At 37.3% G+C, this 25163-nt stretch overlaps 1 protein-coding gene across 1 annotated transcript in view; it reads right to left on the bottom strand.

Moving 5' to 3' along the window:
- Positions 1 to 25163, bottom strand: part of LOC120524695 (cingulin) — a 136073-nt gene that overhangs the window by 38849 nt on the left and 72061 nt on the right. The window contains 11 exon segments of the mRNA XM_039746520.1: positions 313 to 454; positions 839 to 987; positions 5720 to 5754; positions 5818 to 6031; positions 13356 to 13488; positions 13728 to 13858; positions 14285 to 14386; positions 14632 to 14701; positions 20839 to 20945; positions 23295 to 24469; positions 24471 to 24707. Of these exon segments, the coding sequence (XP_039602454.1) occupies positions 313 to 454; positions 839 to 987; positions 5720 to 5754; positions 5818 to 6031; positions 13356 to 13488; positions 13728 to 13858; positions 14285 to 14386; positions 14632 to 14701; positions 20839 to 20945; positions 23295 to 24469; positions 24471 to 24702 (2490 nt within the window). The 5' untranslated portion in view covers positions 24703 to 24707.

Below are 25163 nucleotides of genomic sequence, written 5' to 3'. Positions count from 1 at the left end.
AACATAAAATATTCAGTTTCAACAAACTTTCTAAAAAGCACATCTCCTCCTCCTCACCATGAAACATAAGGACTGACATGGTAGAGTGACATCATATCCTGTATTAAAAATGTAACAGTTGCCTGTGTAGTCTTCATTAGTTCTGCTAAATCATACAGTTTCATCTACTTTTATAATTCTTATTCTTTTTCCTATGAAAGGAGATTGTAGATTTATGCAGTCATAAGAACTTGTCATTCATGACATTGTTCGAATAGTGGTTACAGTCATTGAATTTCACCTTGGTTTTATGGCCATGTGCAAATACAATACCTTGCGAAGGTTGTTTGCCTCTGTGGAATCTACAGCAGTGGATTTGACACGGTCTACTTCCACCTGCATGGACGAGAAGCGCTCCTGCATGTCCCGCAGCTCCTCCTCAAACTCCTCTTTGTCCAGTCTTGCTTGTAGCAAACTATGGTGTAAAAATTGAATTAGTACTTTGCCGATTCATGTTCTCTTTGTGCATAATAGAAGTCAAGCAGCATTAATATTTGTTATAGTTAACATTTACAGGGATTACAAAATTAAGAAAAAAACAGTTCATTAGTTTAGTTTTAATGCACAAAGATTCATTTGAAAAGCTCTTCTTACACTTCCAGCAAAATTTGAAGTTAACCCCCAAAATCAGTGTTTCATTTCTGCCCTCTGGTGGTGACTTACTATATCTGGTTAAACATTGTCACAAAAATAGCCCTGAATTAAGACATTAGGGCAATGTAGGGAACTGAGACACACTCTCTGTAACAACTTAAAAGAAAAATATTTGATGTATTATCTGAGAAGTATTTCCTCATACTCTTGTTTGGCGTTTCGCAGCTCCTCCTTGGTCTTCTGGAAAATCTCTTTCCAGTGGCTGATCTCATCCTGACTTTCCTCTAACTGCTTCTGTAAGTTTCTCACAGTGGTATTGATTTTCTGTCGTTCTGTCTCTACATTTAGCTGAGTCTAGACAAAGACCAGACAAAATTCAGATAAATAAATGTACATGCTGGAAAACACAACAAGGCCTTCTCAGGACAAAAGTAAATTTAAAAATGATGGATGAAAAGGATCATTAATCCAAAAAAACAAAAAAAAAACCATTCTATAAATAAACAAAAAATATCAAATATCCCTGGAAAATAATTCGGACAGCAAGACAGGGAACCATCTGGGATAAATACATCTTACCACTGTCAAGTATCATTGTTCAGACCCAATCAAATGTCATTCCAGGTAAGCATTTGGATTTTATGTTGGTTTGTAACTTAAAAATAATACTCGTACTAAAATATTTATAATAAACAACTGAATATTATTCAAACCTATAGACAAATTTCACATATATACACAATTTTGTATGTACTGTATACACATACATACGTTCATTCACACATAATGAACATGTGAACACACATAAAAACATACAATTTGATAAAATGTTAGCCTTGCAGTTATTTTAAAAGCTAAGAGCTATTTCAAATATTTATGTCTGAACTTTTCCATTGTTTCAGCACAGAAGCTAACAATTTATTACCAAGGTGGTGTCCGTCGTGCCATCCCTCCTTTGTAAACCTTTAGTTTTCTTATTTCTCCCGGTTTCCTGCTTTTCCCTTTTATGTTTTACTAGGCACAGCTGCCGCAATCAAGGACTTCAGAGCACTAACGGGGAAATCAGCCAAACCACACACGTGTGCATGTAAATGCATGCCAGCCAGTTCCCCCATCAACACCACAGAGCTGCTTGTGCACGTGATCTTGTGTGCCTACACCTGCCTAGAGCCTGAGCACACTATCTTTATTCATTTAAAACTGCATATTGCCACAGACCCCAAATGCGTTTTATCACATATTTCCATTTGAAAAATTATTTGTCGAAAACACTGGTTACTTACACAAATAAAAACACAATGATCTTATTTCACAAGCTGTACAAATGTGGAGTACTATTTATGAAGAAACAAAACACTTTTCTTAAGAGTAAGCAAAGATAAAAAAAGGAAAAAAATTGATCAATGGGCTAGATAACAACCGTAAGAATTTAATTCTTAGATATAACCAAAAACTGAACTTAAAGTCAAGAACTGTTTTTATTTCAGCTGCAATTCTCAATTCTTTTTCATTTGTGTATAAAGAAAATGTGCTGAATGATATGTGAAAGTCCAGAACAGTTCTGCTTTTTGAAGATATAATAATTCAATGCAATACAAAAGTAAGAAATATATGAAAAAAGAACATTCATTTATCAAAAAACGACTAAGTATAGTGGTTTCATGTTTGTAAGACCCAATGTTAGAAAGTTAATGTTTAATGGTAAATTCATATAGTGTTTGCTTACTTTCTGTAGAATTTCAGAATCTAATAGTTACTAGGATATAGTATAGTCTTTCACCCCTGTAAGTTAACATAGATAGAACTTTCTCAGCTATATCTGAAGAACAGATGGTTAATTACGGCAGTTAGGAAATAGTCCTACTGCTAGCATAGACTGTTTGATATGTTTGCAAATAGGACAGGAGATCCATCCATCCATTATCCAACTCGCTATATCTTAACTACACGGTCATGGGGGTCTGCTGGAGCCAATCCCAGCCAACACAGGGCGCAAGGCAGGAAACAAACCCTGGGCAGGGCGCCAGCCCACTGCAGGGCGCGCACACACACACGGGGGAAAATTTTGAATCGCCAATGCACCTAACCTGCATATCTTTGGAGTATGGGAAGAAACAGGAGTACTCGGAGGAAACCCACACAGACACAGGGAGGACATGCAAACTCCACGCAGGGAGGACCCGGGAAGCGAACCCAGGTCTTCTAACTGTGAGGAGGCAGCGCTACCCACTGTGCCACCATACCGCCAATTAGGACAGGAGATGGCATACAGTTTTCTGACTGTGTTTATGTGATTAACTTCTTTAATGTACCTCAAGTACAACTGTATGACCAAACTTAGAGAAATGAAACATGATTTATAAGCCTTAAACAGAAGCTTTTCTTTTCTATATCATTTTTTTCTCTATTTTTGTGTGAACTGGTTTGCCTTGAAATTTTACTAAAATTGCCCAGTTGGGGGCTGAGTGGTCTCGTGGTCTCGGAACCCCTGCAGATTTAGTTTTTTCCCTAGCCCTCTGGAGTTTTTTTTTTTTTTTTTATATACAGTATTTGTTTTTTTTTTGTCCTACTGGCCATCGGACCTTACTTTGTTCATTGTTACTATTGCCTAATCTTATTTTTATATTTTTCTTTCCTCATTTTGTAAAGCACTTTAAGCTACATCATTTGTATGAAGACATGCTATATAACTAAATGTCGTTGTTGTTAAAACTTTTAAAACGAAGATATTTTGTCTATGGACGCACTATTACAATATTGCATAACACAACACACATTTCCACCACTTTATGCAGTAGCTTACATTGATAGATGTCAAAGTAGATTTTTCCCAAATATTTAAGTACACTTTACTGGTAGAAACAGCATAATATCAAGTCCATACCTCAGCGTAGGTTTTTTAACTGTTGCTGACTCTTCATATTCTTCGATGGTCAACTTCAAATTTTCATTTTTATTTAATTTACTTTACATCAACTATTTATCATACATTAAACACCATAAATGAAAGGAAACTTGGAACATTTAATAATATTCAGAATTGGTATTTTATATCACTACATGTAATCTTAAATTCTGATTCCAGCAGGGTTTTAAAATGTCTGTTCCAGTTCATCAGATAAGTTCATGAATTTGTCCCAGCCCTGGCTCATGAGACAATTCAGCACACTTGCCAACTTTTACAGGCCTATGTCACACAGCAATTGCAGGTCTAATGTATTTGCACTCCACATCGTGAGCCTAGACAATTCTTCATCAAGCCTAACAGGACAAACTTATCAATTTTATAAACTTTAGTTAAAATATTGGTTCATTGCAAAACACATCATTAAATTTGTTATAGGCAATTCATTTTTTTAAATTAAATTTTATTGATTTTATTGTAATTACTCCATACAAAGATACTTTTTTTTACAAAAAATAGGATTGAAAACAAGTCAACCTCCACCCCTGAGAAAGAGAGCATGGCCAACGGAATAAAACTTAAAGCTAGTAAAAATAAACAAATTGATGAGTTTAATAGGCAGACAAAGATAAATGGAGAAGAGAAAGGAATGGGAAGGGAATCTACTTTCTCAGTGCTTTAAGAGCTTATTCTAAAATATTATAGATTAGATCCTGCCAGTTTTTGAAAAAGTTCTGCACAGATCCTCTAAGTGAGAATTAGATTTTTTCCAATTTCAAATAATATAAAACATCAGTTACCCACTGACTTAAAAGGGGAGAGTTAGGGTTCTTCCACTTTAGCAAAATAAGTCTGCGTGCCAATAGTGTAATGAAGGCAATCGCTGCTTGTCCTTCTCCACTTTAAGCCCATCTGGAAGAACACCGAAAACAGCATTTAATGGGTTAGAATGGATTGTGACACCAAGGCTGTCTGAAAGGCATTTAAAAATATTTGTCCTGAATGATGTTAATTTGGTGCAGGCCCAAAACATGTGACCCAGTGAGGCTGGAACTTGATTGCAGCGTTCGCAGGTTGGATCTTGCCCAGGAAACATTTTGGACAATTTTAAGCGAGACAGATGTGCTCGATATATAATTTTGAGTTGAATAATTGTATGCTTTGCGTATATGGAGCTCAAATGAATTATCTGCATTGCTACCTTCCACTCCTTTTCTGATATGTTGAGTAAGAGATCCTTTTCTCATTGTCCTCTTGGATCTTTGAAAGAGAGGGACTGTAAAATAATTTTACATATTGCAGAAATGCTGTCTGAATCCTTAAAACTGAGCAATATTTTTCCAGCATAGAGGAAGGAGGGAGGTGGGGAAATCAGGCAGGTTCTGTTTAAAAAAGTTTCTAATTTGAAGATAGTGAAAGAAATGTGTTGTTGGAAAATTAAATTTGGAATTTAATTGTTCATAGGATGCAAAGATGTTGTCTATATAAAGATCTCTAAGCAATTTACTCCCAAATGTTTTCCAGATATTAAAGGCTGCATATGTTTGCGAGGGTTGAAAAAGGTGGTTCTTATGCAGAGGAGTGAAGCACAATTGGGTTATTAGTATATTGGCGATAACTTGCATTTATTGGGGCACAAGGCAGGGAAAATATAAAGAAGTACTGCAGGATTTTATTTCTATTACGAACCAAGCCTGTGTATGTTCATCGATTTGTGTTCAGGTTTTTATAGCTTGTATGTTTGCTGCCCAGTAATAAAACTGAAAGTTGGGTAGAGCCATGCCACCTTCTGCCTTAGGTCTTTGTAGAGTCCCTCTTTGGATACGTGGATGTTTTAAGTTCTAAGTAAATGAGGTTATGGTTGAATTTAATTGCTTAAAGAATGATTTATTGATGTATATTGAAATGTTCTGAAATAAAAAGAGAAGCTTAGGAAGGATATTCATCTTAATAATGTTAATTCTTCCAGCTAGAGTGAGATGAAGGGTTGTTATAGGCAATTCAATAAAAGTGCATTAATAATGCATACATTTCTGGACAAAGGGTATGACAGAATATCAAAGTATGTATGTGTTTCATTATAGAGTACATGCACCGTTAAATGCCACCTCATATAGGGCCAAAGCAACACACAAGGTGGTTGTGAATGAAGACTTCCCTAAATTTCTATGGCTAACATACGTTTGTGATTGGAGAAGATAGTTTAAGCACACCACCTGAATTTAAAACAAGAAAAGAGAAGAACATCCAAATTCTTTTCCCAAAAATTGTTCTCTTACCTGAGACAGTTCTTGGAAAGTTATTGCGGAGCTGTTCCATGTCCATCTGGTATTGCTGCCTTAGCTGATCTATTTCACGGTCATGAGTTGCTACCTCATCTTTCAGTGCTCCTTTTAGGGCCGTCAGTTCTCTTTCCCTCTGGTGAAGCAGATCTTCGTATTTTTTTTTAGCAGAAGACATTTCTGCTAGCTCTGCCTGCAGCTGCATCAATTCCTAGAAAAGAACATAGAAATGGGAGATGATCAATTAATGGAAAAAAAAAGATGGCTACAAAAAGGTGGAGCATCAATGAGAAACCAAAAAAGTGCTCTAAAAAAAATCTAAAGAAATCAAGTTCACTGCATGCTACTGAGAATTTTTAGTCCACTTACGTGATTGTCAGGCAAACTATGCACCATTTGCAAATAAGCTTAAAAATGAAATGTTTAATTTTGACATTGAATGAACAGAGATCAAATGGCACTGAGGTGTTTAATCCTTCTGGTCCCATTTGAAAGTATACAGTATTCTAATTATTTGTGTGTTCTTCACACATAATAGGGCACAAAAAAACCCCCAAAAAATCGTACTTAGCTGATAGCAAGAAAGGTTTAAAATGAGTTCATTCTCTGTTTAGCATGAGCCAGATACTTGAAAAGATCATAAAAATAATTTTCTGTGAAAAATTAAAAGCAAGAGAAGAGCAAGTAAGTGATACAGCTCTGACATTCTTCTAAACAGTTTAATAATATCACTCAGAATTCTTCTGCACATTAATTCTGGATGCCTGCTTTTTATGATCACGATTGCAAGAAGCCAGATAAGAGGCTTAACCAGTCCTAGATAGGATTCCACTTCATTTTTGCTTAAGCTTGGACTGAACATAAAGAAAGCACTTTAAACACAAACATAACAGTCCCAGTCTCGTTGGCCCTTACAAGCAACAGAATTCTTTTTTATTATAATAAGCCAGACAACTTACTTAACAAGTACCGATATGTTAGAATTAGATAGACAGCTATGTTGAAAACATCAAAACTGCTATTTTAATCCTTAACATTGACTAATTTTATAATCCAAAGTGATTTACTAAAGCTACCAGTCTTTCATTTAAAGAAATATTTAAATAACAGTTTTAGTGTTTTATGTTGAACACAAATGCAAGCTAGATGAAAAAATATACGAATGCTCTTTAAAGCTTATTTTTTCCATTCTGAGGAATTAAGTACTCTACGTGGATACCAATTATTATGGGATAGAATCCATACTGTCATTGTTCATTCGTGTTTTACTGTAAACAGCAGAAGGAGATAATCCAATAGCTTATGGTTTATGATACACAATCGAAACAAGACAAATGACATGACATGTGGCCTTATTAGCTGCTGTTCCTTTCCCAACTGAACTCTAAATTATTATGAGAAAGTGATACGATCCAGTTTTAAGAAAAATCTGTGGTCTGAGAAACAAAATCTGGCAGGAGCAAGTGGCCTATAAACTTTGATTTATGCTTGTCTCTTTATATTCTGTTCAAACACACCGACTTAAGAAACTAAACTCTTGTTTAAATAACTATTAAAATGCTTTACTCTACACAATGTCATGCATTTGCATAATATCATCAGTTTATATAATAAAAAAAAAACTGTAAAAGTGAAATAAAACAGTTATTGATAGTGTTCACGGTGATATTCAAATGAACTGAAATACTATCCATCATTGACATGGCAAATGTGGATGAGTTTAAACACTTCGGAATAACAGTACAGAGTAACTCGGATTGTTAAAAAAGAGGTGAAAAAGAGAAAGCAGGCAGGGTGGAATGGGTGGAGAACAGTGTCAGAAGTATTTTGTGACAGATGGGTATTAGCAAGAGTGAAAAAGAAGATCTACAGGACAGTAGTGAGACCAGCTTTGTTATATGGGTAGGAGACGGACTGACCAGAAAGCTGGAGGTGGCAGAGTTAAAGATGCTAAGATTTGCATTGGATGTGATGAGGATAGATAGGATTAGGAACAAGTACATTAGAGAGTCAGCTCAGGTTGGACACTTGTTGGAGACAAAATCAGAGAGGCGAGATTGTGTTGGTATGGACATGTGCAGAGGAGAGATGCTGGGTATATTGGGAAAAGGATGCTGAGTATAGAGCTGCCAGGCAAGAAGAAAAGAGGAAGGCCTAAGAGAAGATTTATGGATGTGGTGAGAGAGGACTTACAGGTGATGGGAGTAACAGAGCAAGATGCATAGGACAGGAAGATATGGAAAAAGATGATCTGCTGTGGCAACCCCTAATGGGAGAAGCCAGAAGAAGAGGAGTTATTATTAAAATACATTGCGTTACATGTTAGATGCGATAACCTGCTTAGAGAACACACTGTTACACACAATAGTTAGTGTGATATAGAGGTGTACAATATTGGCAAAAAGTTATCTCTATATCACCTGGGACTTTGATGATAATGATAATTTGCCTGGTTTAAAAACGTGTTTGTATTTTGCTTTGTAAGTCTTATTGATCTATCTAGATATTGTTAATATGATATTAATTGTAGCTTACTAATAAGATTAATGAAATCAATAGTTAAGGAAAACGGGTCTTATTTATTTACTTAAAACTGAAGTACAATAACACAAAAACATTAAAATTACCAGTCAAAGTATTACTGACATCAAACAGTGCCAAGTATGAGTAAACCATTTCAAAGTGGCCTAAAGGATATAAACAAAAGAGTAACAAAACTATTATAATGAGAGCATTTAAACAGACACTTACTTTTAATGTAAGCAAGATATGAATCTAAAGGGAATAAAATACTAATCATAATTGAACTATAGGGCATGAACATTACAGACTGGACAAACAAACTGCTCTGCTGTAAGGTGAATTGTGCAGCATACAAGCAAAAACAAAAACCTAACATACTTAAAAAAAATTAAATATTATTATTAACTTCAAGTTCTGTCCGATATTGCACTAAGAAATCAGAAAAAAAAAAAAAAAAAAAACTTTGTTGTGCGACAGAAACACCAGTCTGTGCAGAGCATCTGGCTTCATTGAAGCACAGTTACATGTTACAAAATTTACTCTGGTGCTGAAAGTCCTCTCAGAAGGGCTGCCTGAAACAGGGATACACAGGTCATTTTTTGAAAGTTTCCTCAATTTGGGGAAATGTACTTCTTGTGTTTTCTAACACTAAAGTGGATTTATATCACTGTCTACCTCAGGTATCATCAAGTAGCTCTTGATCTACTGTATTGTTAATGGCAGTGTGCAGAGACTCACCTTCTCAGAAATCCTGTATTTTTTTTGAAATAGCTGCTAAAAGACCTTTGTTTGCTCCCTCTCTTGTGTCACCCTCTGCACCCTTATCTGTGTGAGTGTTTTAAATAATTAAAGTAAAAAATATGCTTTGGAATCGAGGCCCCCAACCAAGTTGGCTTGTGAAATAAAATGTGCCTGATAGGTTATTGATTCTTACAGAAATAAATATAATCCATTGAAATGAATTTTCGGCAGTTTACAGACTGCCTTCTTTTAAGCAACATCAGTCTCTTTAAAGACAAATCACCTCCACGAGAGTGAGGATAATTCAAGTCTTGCAATTAAATTTAACAATGTAGATTGAGAGGCTGTTTTATCATTCATTTTTAGGCTTAACTTGTGGTATGAAGGCTCTCCACGCCTATGTCCTCTCTTTGTGCATGTGAGGTAGTCTATTCTGTTAGGTTAGATGAGACAGTGAATGTGTGTCACTTACTCGATAATTTCAGCTTGACCATTGCTAAAACAACAATTAAGATATTATCAAAGACGATACAAATCAAGTACAGCAAAGCAAGTGTGAAAAGAGAGAAGTATTGCTTAAATTCTAAAATGGCCTGGACAAATTTGATGGTACCTCTAGAAAAGATCATAAATAATTGGATTAGAGTGTTTTTTTTAAACTAGCTATTTTCTTTAATTAGTATCACATGTGTCTCCAATCATGCAATCAGTCATTCAGCCTATTAAAATGGAGAAAAGCAGTCACTTTGTTGTTTGGTGTCATCGTGTATCCCAGACTGAACATAGACAAGAGAAAGCAAAGGAGAGAGTGGTCTATAATTGTATTTCTGATCTCCTCAGGCAAGCATGTTGAAGGCAAAGGCTATAAGGCCATCTCCAAGCAGCTTGATGTTCCTGTAATAACAGTTATATCATTATAAGAAGTTTGTGGGACTGTGGCCAACTTCCCAGGAGGCAGCTGCAAGAGAAACATTGACCCCAGAATGGGCAGAAGATGGTGAGAGTGGTAGATAAAAAGCCATGGACAACTTCCAAAGAGATACGCACTTAACTTCAAGGTCAAGGTCTATCAGTGTTTGATTGCAGCATCTGTCACTTTTTGAGTGACAGTGGGCTCAAGAGAAGACCACCGAGACTTGGAAAAAAAACCATAAAAAAGCCAGATTGGAATTTGCTAAAATGCATAATAAGCAAAATGCTCTTGGGAGAAGGTCCTTTGGATAGAGGAGACAAAACTGCAGCTTTTTGGCAAGTCACATCATCTCTATGTCCACAGATGAAAAAATGAAGCTTTCAAAGAAATGAATACCATACCTACTGTGAAACATGGTGGAGGCTCGGTTATGTTTTGGGGGTACTTTGCTGCACCTGGCTTGGGGTGCCTTGAGTCTCCTAAGAGAACAATGAAATCTCAAGACTATCAAGAAATTCTGGAGCGAAATGTTCTAGCCAGTGTCAGAAAGCTGTCTCAATCACAGGTCATGGATCCTCCAACAGGATAATGAACCCAAACACACAGCTAAAAGCACCCATAATTGGCTAAGAACAAAACACTGGACTACTCTGAAGTAACCTTTTATGAGCCCTGATTTAAATCCTATCAAACATCTATGTAAAGAAATGAAACATACAGTCTGGAGAAGGCACCCTTCAAACCTAACTCAGCTGGAGCACTTTGCTCAGTAACAGTGGGCCAGACTACCTGTTGACAGGTGCAGAAACCTGACTGAGTGGTATAGGAATTACTTGTTTGCAGTGTGCAGCAAAATATTTGGTTAAGGGTCCCATCATTTTTGTCCATGCCATTTTCATTTGTGTTACATGGAATATTCTGTTCAATCTAAACTTTAAAGCAAAGTCCGAATTTTGTAAAATATGGAATACAAAATCATGGGGGCCAATTACTTTTCTCAGTTTCAAGTTACTTCAGAGACAATTGTGATTTCTTCTTTTTTAATGGAGGGGCACCAACAAACTTGTCCCAACTGAAAGACTTGACCGCCAATGTACTGTTTTCAACAGCTAGGTCAGTGCTTCTCAATTATTTTCTGTCATGAGGAAGAAGAAAACATCTTGCGCCGCAAACCCCCCCCCGGCCACGACTATAAATAGTATCATTTGTCTATAAAATTGTAATAAGTACACCTCTGCATAACACTGTATCCTTATTAACGTATAAGATAATAAAAAAAGGAAATATGGACCAATTTACAACAAAGGATATGGCTTTATTAAATGTAACAGAAAAGATTTAAAGTGCATTCTAAATTTAAAATAAAAATAAAAAAGCATGTTCCCCGAGGTCAAACGTGCCCCCCTTGACGGAGCCCAGGGGGGGTGCGCCCCACTATTTGAGAAACACTGAGCTAGGTTAACATTTTCCATACAAATACTGTTCCCTATCTTTAAAAATCTTTTATAAAACGTGTGAGTAATGTACTCTTTTATTTATGTTCCACTGTTTTGTTAAATAACTATTTCTACAACTTATTCCCACCAGACTTTGTTTAAGATGGGTAGACTGAAGTCGTTTAGGTGTTCTTCACACCTCCAGCCTAACAGGCCTTATATTATTCCAACAGAACTTCTCTCCAAATTATTTTAGACTGCTATGTGTTTGTAATATGCAAATCAATAGTACACAAAATGTTTAAGATGTGACCTTAAAAGGGGGTTATACAGCATAAGCATAATCGCCTGACTATAAACATTGCATTCTCAGAAAAGTTTGACTGGCAAATCCAAACTGTCCTGGTGGCAATATGACTATGTGTGTGTGTGTGTGTGGGTGTGTGTGTGAGAGACTGAGTGGGCCTTGAAATGGATTGATGTCCTGTCCAGAGTTGTTTTCCATCTTGGGCCACAACGCTGCTGCTGGGGTACGAGCTGGCCCAAGTCATTCTAAATCGGATTAAGCAGGTTTGAGATTGTTACACTATGTAAGGTGAATTCAGCTCGGGTCCACGTCTCTTTACTTAAATTAATGCTAGATATCTGCCAACCCATCTAAGTTTAGCTTCATTTGAAAATTTCAGCAAAGTTTTACTCAAATAATAAACAATGGGCCCAGTATTAATCTTGGCAGGATTTAAATTATGAAATCTTCCAAGTTAGAAAAAGACCCTAGCATGATAAATTATTTTCTGTATTTCACCTAATCCTGACCCTATCTATACATCTTGTTTTATTTTGGTGACTGGACTCTCACAGAGTACCTTATATTAAGCTTTTCTGAAGTCACTGTAGAAATCATCATACATTCCATTACCAAATGTTTATGTTGTTTCTTGATAAATACTAGCCAAACAGTAAAAAGGGACAGACGATTCTAAGCAAAGCTTTCTGAATACTAAGGCTGGCACAATCAGTAGCTGCTTTGAGAACTCTAGCACAATTGTTTGGTCCTAGCCTTTGTAACTGTGCAAAACATCACAGATTGTTTAATATGATGGAAAAATACAGTAAATCCTTGCTATCCATGTATTCCTCTCCCGCAGATTGGCTTATCTTGCTATGAAAAGTGTAATGCATTTCCTGGCACTTAAGGTCTAATCACACCCACTCCTGAACATGTGAGAGGCCCATTGTTCAGCAGTGAAACGTGAGATTGAACAATAATGTGTCTGTCATGCTCTGAGGTTGTATGCATGCTACACTGGATGGATCAACATGTTTCAACCCTGCACTGAGAGGTACAGACATCTTGTTGAACTCCATTCATGATGAGGACTGTGGCTTGCAATTGCAAACAAGGTATTTATAAGAAGTGTGAGTTATAAGTCCACACCCTTTGTACATACAGTAGCTTGTTGCTACTACCAATTGGATGGTTTAGTGAAGTCCTTGGCTCGGCAGCAGTCACTCGCAGTCTCTGGTGGAAGACAATCAAACCTGACTATAGAGGAAGTGACAGTCATAACAAGGTTTATGTAGTTAAACCTGTGAAAGGAGCACTGCCGAGCCTCAAGGGGAAAAAACTAAGGGTGCCACATCAGAAACTAACCCCATTTTTTTCATAGGATAAATGCTTCAGCAGCTGTGATTTCCATATCTGTTGAATTTTGTTTTAAGTAATCTCTATGGATAGTGAGAATTGACTGTACTTTATGTGGTACATACTCACCCAACCAGTGATAAATAAGTTATCATAAATCTCCAATAAATCCCCAGTGCCTTCTAAGGGGTACTATATGTAAACATTTTGGGGAAAAAAAAAAAACAAACAAACAAACAAAAAAAACCATGATACAATATAGAAACAGGCAACATACCGTTTCCAGAACATCCTTATCAGCCTGGAGAGAATTATCTTGTCTCATTTCTTCTTGAAGTGCTGATAGATTGTCCTCAAGTTCTCGAACTCGAGTTTCAACTGCCTCTTTTTCCATTCGAACCTGCATCAACCTGATTACATAAACATAGTGAGTCTCAACAGATAAAAGAGCCAAAACAGTGAAGTCATTCCAAACCATAGAACACCTTCATTTGACTTGTTCAAAATCAGTCTGAAGATTTCTCATACACTTAGACATCACTGTTTTATTGTTAACCAACAGGTTATTTCTGCTGAGAGATCAAATATGGGTTCACCTAGGAATGCTCAATGTACTGTAACACACATTCTACCACCCTCTCCATCTTACTCAGCAACCGAGGACTGCAACTCATTCTTGTTCCTGTTCATCAATTCCTGCAGCTCCACAATTTTGTCCCGACTGTCCTCAAGGTCAGCATGTAATTTTGCTTCATTCTGGCCTGTTGAATTCTGACGACTCTGTTTAATGAGAGAAACACATGTACTGTAAGAGCTATAAGATAAGAAGTAACATTCATTCTGATCATGTTTAGTTGCTATACTGGTACAATTAAGACATCGGAAAATCGAGAGGAATAACAAAAGAAGAATTCATAGCTGCTTTTTGTGAAACATAAAAACTACCAATAATCTTTAAATGTGACACTAAAAACATATAGATTATAACGATGTGTTTAATCAAGATACATCATTAAAATGAAGAAGGCAAAAGGATTTTCAGGATACTTTAAAACTGACACTTTCATAAACACATATGTTAAAAAAATGTGTTCTAATAAAAGTGTCAAATAGTTAGTGTGAAGTTTTAACCTGGACACTCATTTCACTGGGTATATACTGTAACTACATGGATCACCACATTAAAAAATAGCAAGGCACCAGTACCTTTCGTTCTACATTTAGCTGCCTTTGTAACTCTAAAACTTTCTTCTCCAGGTTATCCTTTTGAAGAGCAGCAGACTGGTTTTCACTGCAGGGGCTTGTGTTCTTTTATAAAAGAGATAATTAAATATCAAGCGATTAAAAATTAAGCAATATTTGGATAATTTTATCTGCAGTATCTTTCTTGTTAAAAACAGTCATCTAACATACTAATATTGCCTTATTTAACATCTATAGTATACTGGCAAACGAAGCAAGTTCTGTATGGACTAACTTTGATCTGTTGAAATTAAGAAGAAATTTACATAATGCAACCATTCCTTTGTTTCAATACCAAGGTGTGCACTTACTTTCAATCCCTGGATTTTCTCAAACACAAGGTTGACTTTTCGTTTCACACTATTTTCATTCTCATTGTTTCTATAAGAAAAGAAATCACAAACAAGTGAAAAGAGGAGGTCAGACTAGAAAATCAGATCCTGATTTAGTGCTCCACTTAGGCTTGTGATTCACAAGCAGACCACTAACCATGGCTCTCTTGAATTAAACTAACATAACATTTTAAAACCTGCTCAGCCTAATCTACAAGAGTGCACATGGGATGCAATTAGACTTGCTCATGAAGAATGAGGGTAAGGTTACAGTGTAAATGTATCTTTTGTCATTTTGGTAGTGTCATAATCACAGTATCTCACAGAAAGATATCCTAAACAACAAGAATCATATTACAAACACTTAACGGAGATTGACAAACTCGGTTGTTGCTTTTGTCTTGTATCATACTTTAAGACATCTTTCACAAAGAAAATGTGAAATTAAATATAAAAGACAAAGTTAAGGAAAAGGAAATGCTTTATTGCCAGTTATGCAGAAGCAGCATTCCTCACTATTCTGATACGACAGCATTGCAGTTGCACAGTTCTAGTTAACAAGCACCCTGTAGTGATTGTATTCATTCAGTCAGTCATTATCCAACCCACTATATCCTAACAACAGGGTCACTGGGGTCCGCTGGAGCCAATCCTAGCCAACACAGGGCGCAAAGCAGAAAACAAACCCCAGGCAGGGCGCCAGCCCACCGCAGGGCACATACACACACACACACACACACACACACCAAGCACACACTACGGATAATTTCGGATTGCCAATGCACCTAACCTGCATGTCTTTGGACTGTGGGAGGAAACCCAGAGGAAACCCACATAGACACAGGGAGAACATGCAAACTCCACACAGGGAGGACCCAGGAAGTGAACCCAGGTCTTCTAACTGCGAGGCAGCAGTGCCATCGTGCCACCCTGTATTCATTTATGTTAGAGTAATATAATATTCTAAGAGCCTATAGTTTATGCATAATAATAGGACCCTAGGGATATGCCTCTGTGCAATATTTTTGGATAATGAACACTGCATTGTGTGGAATATTTCATGCATTTAATCTACTCAGGTTGAGCCTAGTCTGGTTTACATGGATCTGCAAAGGATATATGAAACAACATTAAACAGAAATGAACAGGCACACTGGAAAATGTCTATGGATAATGATACACTGTGGAAAGCCTGGCTTATCACACTCTTTATGGAGTGTGAAATGCATCTGCAGGTCGAAGGCTCAAAGCAAGGCAGGGATATCTTCAATATGGCTTAATATATGATGAACCACAAGGGGGCAAAAGTTCTGTAGTTTGCAGATGGAAGTCCAAAAGTGATAATGCATCAGAAAATGAAAATATTTGATAAAGAAAGGAAATTCCATATTATGCAATAATGACAGTCCGGGAATGCTGGTAATGGGAATTCTGCTTGCCAATTTGTCTAAAGACCTTTGAAAGCAGGAAATATCTGATGAATAGTTAGGCAATTTGTGCTTCTGTTATCTGCCAGTGTTATATAAATCAGACAGAGAGAAGAAAGAATATAGCTTTTTATGAATAACTCAGTGATTCTGTTGCCCAAACAGTTAAAATGTCTCACCCCCGAGTGTTTTTTCAACGTACGGCCAACTTTTCTGTTGCTTTACTCACACTAGTGGGTTCTTTTCAACACCACCACATCAATCTATGTGAACTAATAAAAAGATTGACCTTTTATGAAATCTAAAAGGGTCTCCTAATATGACAAAAATAACACATTCCATGTTGACCAAGGGTAGTAATAAACACAAAAAGCACAAATCCTTACATTTTGGTTTCAAATGTCAGCTCCCTCTCACCAATGCTACTGCTATGCATTTGACAAGAACATGCTCACAGAATATGACAGGACTCCAGACTCAAGCATCAGGTGCATTTCCAGGTGGCTGGGTCAAGGCCAAAAAACAAATTACTCACACCAATAGTTTTTCAAAGTTATACTGTTAACACATGCCCGTTTATGCAATATTGCAATCTTAGTGTTTTTTAGTTTGCTTCTATTGCTTTTGGGTGTAATTTATTAACAGTTTTATAAATTATATTTCAAACATTAACATACAACTATTTTTTTAAATTGACGGGTTCACCAAATGAACCATGAATTAGCTGAAGCGTGTTTGAGAATGTTGCTTTTATGCAATTTCAGTGTGAAAGCTTGATGCTTTCTTTTAAATCCAAAAAATGTTATGCTGTCATTATGGGTTTTGAGTGCTTATATGACTTGCTAATTGATTTCTTCAAGGGTAAATTTGCATAGAGGAAAGAAGTTTGAAAAATATGAATAAAAAAGGGTAATTAAACATGTTTCCTACTTAAACTTAGTAATAATTCCAGAGAAATGCAATTTCCTGGAAGATCACATGACATTTGGTTGTTGATGGATGCAGGGTGAACCAGCACCCCAGACACAATCACTTCTTCCTTCTATTTATAATTCTCACCCTTTCCCTATTACTTAAGTTATACAGTAAAAAAAAATATCTTGGCTATCGTTAGGAATCTATACTATGGACTTTACAACTTGAGGTTATGGTTTCAAACTCTGCTGTTGTCAATACAGGAGTGTGAACATGTGCAAGTTGCTTCACATTCCTGTGTTCCAATTAGAAAAATAAAATACATTTTATAACCAATTTTATCTCAAATACTTCAAGTCACCATAGAAAAAGGCATCAGCCAAGTAAGTAAGAAGAAGAAAGAAGTGGGAGACCGAAGAAGGAAAGAGCCTGCACAAGGGAGTTGTTGATGTCGGTACTGGTGAGGTTGTGCAATCCCCAATCACACTGTTAAGCTGTACTTAAACGTTATTTGTTGTTTGAGAGAGAGAAAAAAAGACAATCGATCTTGTGTATGCTTGTTTAAATAAAGATTGAGTGTGAAGAGGGAAAGACTGTTTCCAGAAGTCAGGGTCAGCGTACTGCTGCACGGAAGAGACGCTCAGTTGTTAAAAGAAGGCACAGAGAAGGCAATTGTGAACGAAAAAGAAAAAAGCATCAGGGACGAATTAGAAAGCTTAATGTGTTAGCTGATTTTGGGGACGTCACTGGTATGTTTAAAAAATCCCTTTTTTAATGTGAAACGTTTCTGACTTAGTGACGGCTGCTATTTATGTAAAAGAATAAGTAAGTACTAAGAAAAATAAACGCACATTAACTGAAAATAGCGCATGTTTGAAATAATAAAGGAGGGTATGTATATACAAAATTGTTATAGCATGAATGAAAATATGAGTTTTCTTGTATTTTCTATGTTTATTTAAGGTTATCAACCTACTCCCTACTTCAATCCTGTTCCTGTTGTTACTATTGCTCTTGCAACCTGTTTATTATTAAACAACATAAATAACTAAAAGGAAGAGTTGTTCCATGTGTCCTCTTTAATCAGCTAAAGGCCTTTTTCAAGTTTGGGTAGACATTAATGCAGTAAACCTAAATAACTTGACACACACCGCTTCACTTGCTGTTGGGACTCCACGTGGCAAGCCGTGTGCAGGATGACGAGGGAAGGCATGTAATTGCACTACTTTGGATGGATCCTTGGTGGGAAGGGACTGCATTTGAGCGAGTCATAGTCAGGAGCTCACCTCTGACTTTACTGCCATGGGTGGCGCTATTAGGAGTGCACAGCTCCCGATGGCATTGCTCAGGGGATCATTGGTCATGCAAACCACTGTGGAAGGAGATCTCCGAGGAAGACAGGAATAGTTCAATCAATCCTGTGTCTAACGGACGAGTTCCAAAAAAGGAAACTGTCCTTGGTCAGCTTACTGCACCCTGTCTTATGACAGACGCCTTTATGAATAACCTGCCATTATAGCAAAACAGGTTTGTTAGTTTTTTATTCATTAGTAACTTGCAAGCAGTTAATAATTTTTTTTCTTTCATACCACTTCCCCACGTGAAGGCTCTGAATCAGTGCAGGGCTAGTTAGTAAATAATAATAATAACAATAATAATGAACAACTCTCTTTGAAGTACTTTATCATTAACCAGATCTTTGAAATGTATGAACCTTTACAGCAGAGTTTACTGGTTGAGCTTAGTATTCTCTGAAATAACATGAAAAGTTAAAACTGAGCAGGATCTCATCTGAGTATAAAATGATGATAGAAACTACCAGCTACCATAAAATGAAAATTACGATACCAGAAACGTTGGTGGTATATTGCACTGAAAGACAGAAAGTGCAGAAATATCTTGGGAATTAAAGAAAATGCTGAAAATGGAGACGACTCAACTTCTGAACAGGCTTTGTTGATTTCATGCCTGTAGTGGAGTGGTGTCATAGGGTCCTTATGCCTAATCTAATTTCTTCCTGCCCAAGGCCATTAATATTAAAGCTTGGCAACTTTTCCAAGCAACAGACATTCTTTGAAGGCAAACAATACTCCAAATCTGTTCTCTGAAGGCAAGTGATTTTTTTTCTTGACTAAGACTTCAGTAACAAAGACTCTCTTGTTCTGTGAATATCTAATAGATAATGGCTTTGACAGGTTCTTGTAAATAAGGAAAGTTACTATTTTTGTGGTGTTCTGTTTGGTTTAGTGCCCTTCACTTGTGATGATAAATTTTACACCCTAGTCTTCTAACACATGCCCCTAAACAGTCCCCCAGACTGATGCTTACTCGATTATGTTGAGCTCTCTTCCAAGCTGCTTTTGTTAAAAGTGTCTGCTAAGCAAATAAATGTAAATGTAAATGAAAATAGGTCATGAACTGGACTTTAAACAATTTCTGCAGGATCGTCTTTAAATCTCACATACCACTGATAACTTCCAAGCGACTGGCATGTTCCTCTTTTATGTATACAGTACTTCTGCATTTTTCAGTCCCTTAAACTGCTGCTTCACCACCATTCTTCTATGAAACTAGAACTTGTTTTGAACTTTACTACCATCTAGTGCTGTGTTTTAATTGTTATGGGCTTTGAATCGCTTTGTTTCTTTGGTTTGAGGCATTGTGGGTTCTGTCTTGTTAGTACTGGTGGTCCCGTGTTGGACTTGGAATATGGATTTCTTCATACAATTTCGGATTTTCCCCAGAGTCTCGGCCTTTTGGTCTGCAGTTTCTAACTGCCCGTGTCCTATTCTCTTGTAATACAGATATCCATCGACATATGGGGTTAGAGTAATACTTTTTTTTTTTTTGCATTAATGAGGAGTTTTATTTAATAACCTTTTTTGAGTTATGAGTCATCTTCTTCAAAGTTATGAGAATCAATGTGGCATTTCTATGTTAAGTTGTTCTGTTTTTAGTGCAATGTGGCATCAGTCTTGTTCCTATATACATACACAGTGTACTGTTTTTATTTGGGCGATGTATCAACTTTTGTCTTGCCTTTGCAATGGAAATAAAAGTGACAAAAGACATGGAGAATCTAGAAATGGGGTTTGTAAAACATGGCACTAATTCCTCTTTATGTTTTTCTATTTCATCACAGTTTCATTCACTGCTAAAACCTCCAACCAGCACACAGCAATGATGCCACCACCACCCCTGCCTCTTCTTTCTCTGTTTGGTGAGAGTGATATTAATGACATTTTATTTAAAAGGTAACAGTAACTGTACAGAAACAGAAAAATACTATGCACATAAATAACTACCATTTTAATGACACCACCAGTAATAACAGTAACAAGAACAGTGGCAGCAGCAAGTGCCCACAGGAGGAAAAGCGTTAATGTTTGAACTGGGCAGGCCATCATGTAAATTAGCTGTTTGCTTCTAATGCCCGGATGCCGTTATATAATGTTTCCTTCAATTGAGTATTTTTGCTTTATGAGAGGACACCATTCCATTACTGTTAATACAACTGTTTCAAATTACCCAAAATGTTAAGAAAAAAATCTACTACAAGAAGCCAATGATGCAATAAGAATAAAAATTGTTAAATCAATCTGGTTTTATTTCTTTTTTCAAAAGCACCAAAATATATAAAATTGGGAGTATAAAGAGAATCTACAAATACAATCCCAAGTAAACGTTCATGGACTGGGACTCTGCAGTAGCATTTAAACAATTCTTCTTGGGGTCCAATGTTTCTAACAATTTTTATTTTCTGAGCCACCATGGTTCAGATGGTTGGAAACTATGTATAATGATCTAAGACACATGGACCACAAAATAAAATTGTCATACTGACCCTTCTCGAAGAATGTTGAAGATGACTTGCTTGGCCTGCTCTTCCTCTCCACACAGTCCAGACACTTGTTTCTGGTCTCGAAGGAGATCTGGAGTGGACTTTAGCTGCTGAACAAAGAGACAGATTTTTCAAAACTGCCACAACTGTGGTAGAATATGTGGAAGTCAATTAGAATGAGTATGGAGATTAGCTATATAATAAACTTGACAACCCCTAGATCTGTTGTTTTTGTAGTTTATCCATTGATACTCTTAAAAGCCAAACAGAAAAGCTCTGCCATGCATGTGCGTCTGATGATGACCTTGCCAATTCTGATCTGGTATACGTACTACCTCAGGGTGAGATGGGGCTCTGTTTCTAACTGTCTTGATTTTTCCCTCCACAATTCAGAGAAGACAACCCAGGAGATCAAATGACTTTGGCCCCATCACTCCCATAAGTCACATCTCTTCTGAGCTGAAGCATATAAAAAAGCCCATACCCAGAAGGAGGAGTCTCACTCATGACCTGAACACTCAAGAGAATGGAGCTCCTGGTTAGACTTAAGAAAAAAAGTAATGCAGCTTAAGCAACTGATTTATGCTTTAGCTTCATCGTGTTCCTGTTTATTTTCTAGTCTTTTGTTATAAACTGTTCGAGACACATTTAACTATTTTGAAACTATTTTTGGGACTTTGCAAGTCACTCCACACTCTTTATTACATTTCATGAAATGGGTGTTCATAGCCAAGCAGCTGCACACAAGCTTAAGATTATCATACACAATGTCAGGTCTCAGCTGGAAAGGTGTAAAGCAAGCTGTCATTGTTCTCTGGAGGAGAGAAAACATTTTGTGGAGTGAGGAATTATACTTCAGTATTTGACAGTCTGATGAACGAATCTGCTTTGACATAAGCTAGGAGAACTCCTGGACTGTATAGTGCCTACTGTAAAGTTTGTTGTAGGAATCTGGGACTGTTTTTCAGGACTGTTTTGAACTAGGCCCCTTGGTTCCAGTGAAGGGTACTGTTAAGGCTATAGCAAACAAATTTAAGACAATGGTGTGCATCTAACTTTGTGGCAACAGTTTGGGGATGGCCCTTTTCTGCTTCAGCCAGACTATGCCCTTGTGCACAAAGCCTGCATCATAAAGATAGATTTTGACAAGTTTGGTGTGGAGGAAATGGGGTTGCCCATACAGAGCCCTGCCACTTTAACCCTACTGAACACCTCTGGGATGAGTCAGAGCACAGATTGTGAGCCAGGTCTTTTAAGCCAATGTCACAAATGCTCTTTTGGCTGAAAAGGCACAAATTTTCACAGCACACTCCAAAATCTCATGGAAAGCTTTCCCTGAACAGTGTAGGCTGTTATAAGTGCCGGAAGGTTGGGGGCTTGGGGCAACTCCATATTAAAGGCCAAGGGTGTGGAACAGAATGTGCAAAATGCTCATAGGTGTGATGGTCTGGTGTCCACAATGCCTTCTAGTGTATCTGGCATTCAAATTGGACTCACTTTTATTAATTTACAGTACTGTATAATGTAATTTGTATAATTTCCATGTTTGTAGACTCAGTTGTGATATCAAAATCTCTTTTGCCTTTGCAAGAGGAGGCTGTTAGCCATAACTTTTGGAATTCCAATTGAAGCAGAGGCAAAGCATATATTAGGCACCAAGGAAAAACCGTGACTCGACCTTTTTTCCAAGCTGGAAGAAAACAAATCTATGGCATAAAGGCACAGTATATTGTGATCAGGTACAAGTAACACAGCCATCATCTACTGAAATGGAAATATCTGAATCTGGGAGCACACTGTGTTAGAATGCAACAAATCTATGAGCAAAGTGGCTGCCACCATCTGCCTTTCTGGTAATCTGGTAATTTTAAAGAGTTCTGCCTATGGTAACATGAGTAAATTGGATCATGGAGTACTTGAGTCATATTTATATCAACAACAAAGTAAAACTCATAACTGATCTTTCAATACAGATATTCTTTACAGTTTCTATCAATTCCTCAAATAAAATAGAAGATTGTAGTTGGATAAGCATGCCGAACAGGCCGTCTCATTTCTTTTGTTCAGTAGTTCAAGTGATAGGAAATGGTGACTGTTCTTATTTTGCACTAATTTACTTTACTACCAGTGCTGAGAACTGTGGTGTATAGCTAACAAAGACATGCTGTAAATATGTCCAGCAATCACTATACACATGTATTAAATGCTCCTGCATCAATACTGAGAAAAACAAAACATATATAGCTTTCAGAGAAGTAGCACCTGCATATTGTATATTAACAAATATTTGTATACATTTTTAAATTACATGAAACTTTGAAATAACACATTTAAGGATAATGTGCCAATTTAGTTAAGATTTAGTTTTCTAAACCTCCAACAAATTTCCTCTGCATTAAAAACATTGTGTAGGCGATACAGTTTGTTTAAGGTTAGTCTTTGTCACTTCATGTGCTCACCTGCATTTCAGACTTCATGCTGGATACCCGTTGTGTCTCAACAAATGGTTCAATGGCTCTTTGATCATCTTGCCAGTTGTTATTCACTGTTGAGCTGTTGAAGCTACTTGTTACTCTGGTATTAGACACCACTGTCTGCTTTGTGGGCCTACCAAGGCTGCTGCTACTGTACACTGAAGTGAAAGAGGCCATGTTGTTTGGGGCTTGGTTACCAGGTGACTGTGGGGGTGTTCGAAAGTCAACCCTGTCAAGGGAGCTCTGAATTGTGGATTCTTCAAATGAGCTTTCTCTTGACGAAAGACGATTATCCAGGCTACGAGAGCGTTTTCTCTCATCTGTGGAGAACCTGGACCTGACTCCTGTACGGCCCCTGGGCTGCTGGCCTCCACTGCTACTACTGTTGAATTTGCTGATGAGACTATTAACAGGAGCCATCGGGTTGGTGTCAATGGAGCTGCCCCCAGCACTTTTTAGGTGGTCTGCTTGTGATACTGGTGTAGGAGAAAGGGCAGCATTGCTTGGAGTTCTCCTTGAATTTAAAGATGAATACGATGAAGAATCAGATGACCAATGGGACCCTCCTTCTGATCTATCCCTACCACTGTAATTTCTCTGTTCTTGGAATGAATTTCCATGGTTCTCTGAAAAGCTCATCACAGAACTTGTCTGAAGGCTTCGTCTCTGATCCTCGGGCAAAACAGATTTATGAGGAGACTTTTCATAGCCATCTGAAGACCAAATGTTGTTGCTTCTGCGGTTGAAACTACTGTCTGCTGGGGACTCCAGCAGAGATCCCTGAGACTGAGACCTCCTAAGCACATCAGTTGTAGGCTTGTGTTGCGAACCAGATTTATAATCCCCTTGGCTTGACACTGGAGAGCTGCCAGCTGTTCTGGGGCTTGTTCTCCTAAGCCCTTTCGCATCATAAATATGTTCTTCATTGTTGTATTGCACTGGTTGAGGTTTCACCTTGCTGAGCTCATCATCTGATGTACTGTATAAAGAACTACTTCTAGAATGTTGTACAGGTAACTTCTGATCGACAGGGTATGGATTTTCAGGAAAAGAGTCTGTATTGCTTCCACTTACAATGCTTCGTTTTTGAGAGGCTACTGTAGGAGAGATCAGAGCTCTCTGAACGACGATCAGTATTGGCCAGTGGGAGTTCACCACTTTTCAGCTGCACTCCATAGGAATCACCTTTGTCACCACCTTTGAGAACCACGTATGGCTGCCCATCTATACCCTGCACTCTGACTGCCACGCCATAAGATGAGGAAGATCCCGAGGTGCGGGTCACCTTCTTGGACTTGCTGGACTCTTTCAGGTCATTAATAAAGCGGATCTGGACGCCATAATCCAAAGGTGGCTGTCTCTCGGTCATACTGCCATTCAAGCTTGCTGCCATTCAATCTGTTGTAAGGGAAGAAACAAAAAAATTAGGACCTAAGCAGGGGTAGGAAAACTAAATAAAGGATAGACTTTGGTAAAAATAGGATAATATTTTTAATGTTTAGCAATATGTTCATTACTGCCATTTGATTTTGTAGTATACTATAATTAATCCTTATTCATTTTATTTGGTGGAGGTTAAGAAAAAATGTGTCAATCTACAGAATCATAACCAATAAGTAAAACAATTTACATAACAATCCAATTTAATCAAGTTCATGGTCACACTAAGCCAAAGCCTGTTTCAGATGCAATGGGCTTAAGCTGTAAATGAAATTGCATGTAAGTCCATTCAAATACACAGACAATCACTGTTTTCTGCCTAGGAAAAGACTCTGAAATGTTGGGATCTCTGTAATCAACAGATAAAATTATTTGGTCGTTAGATCACTCAGCCTGGCAGACTTGACTGTAGAA

The sequence above is a fragment of the Polypterus senegalus genome, chromosome 1 (genome assembly GCF_016835505.1).
Source record: "Polypterus senegalus isolate Bchr_013 chromosome 1, ASM1683550v1, whole genome shotgun sequence".
In the NCBI taxonomy this organism is placed as follows: domain Eukaryota; kingdom Metazoa; phylum Chordata; class Cladistia; order Polypteriformes; family Polypteridae; genus Polypterus; species Polypterus senegalus.
The sequence above is the reverse complement of the archived record's forward strand: the minus strand, read 5'-3'. Positions and strand labels throughout refer to the sequence as shown.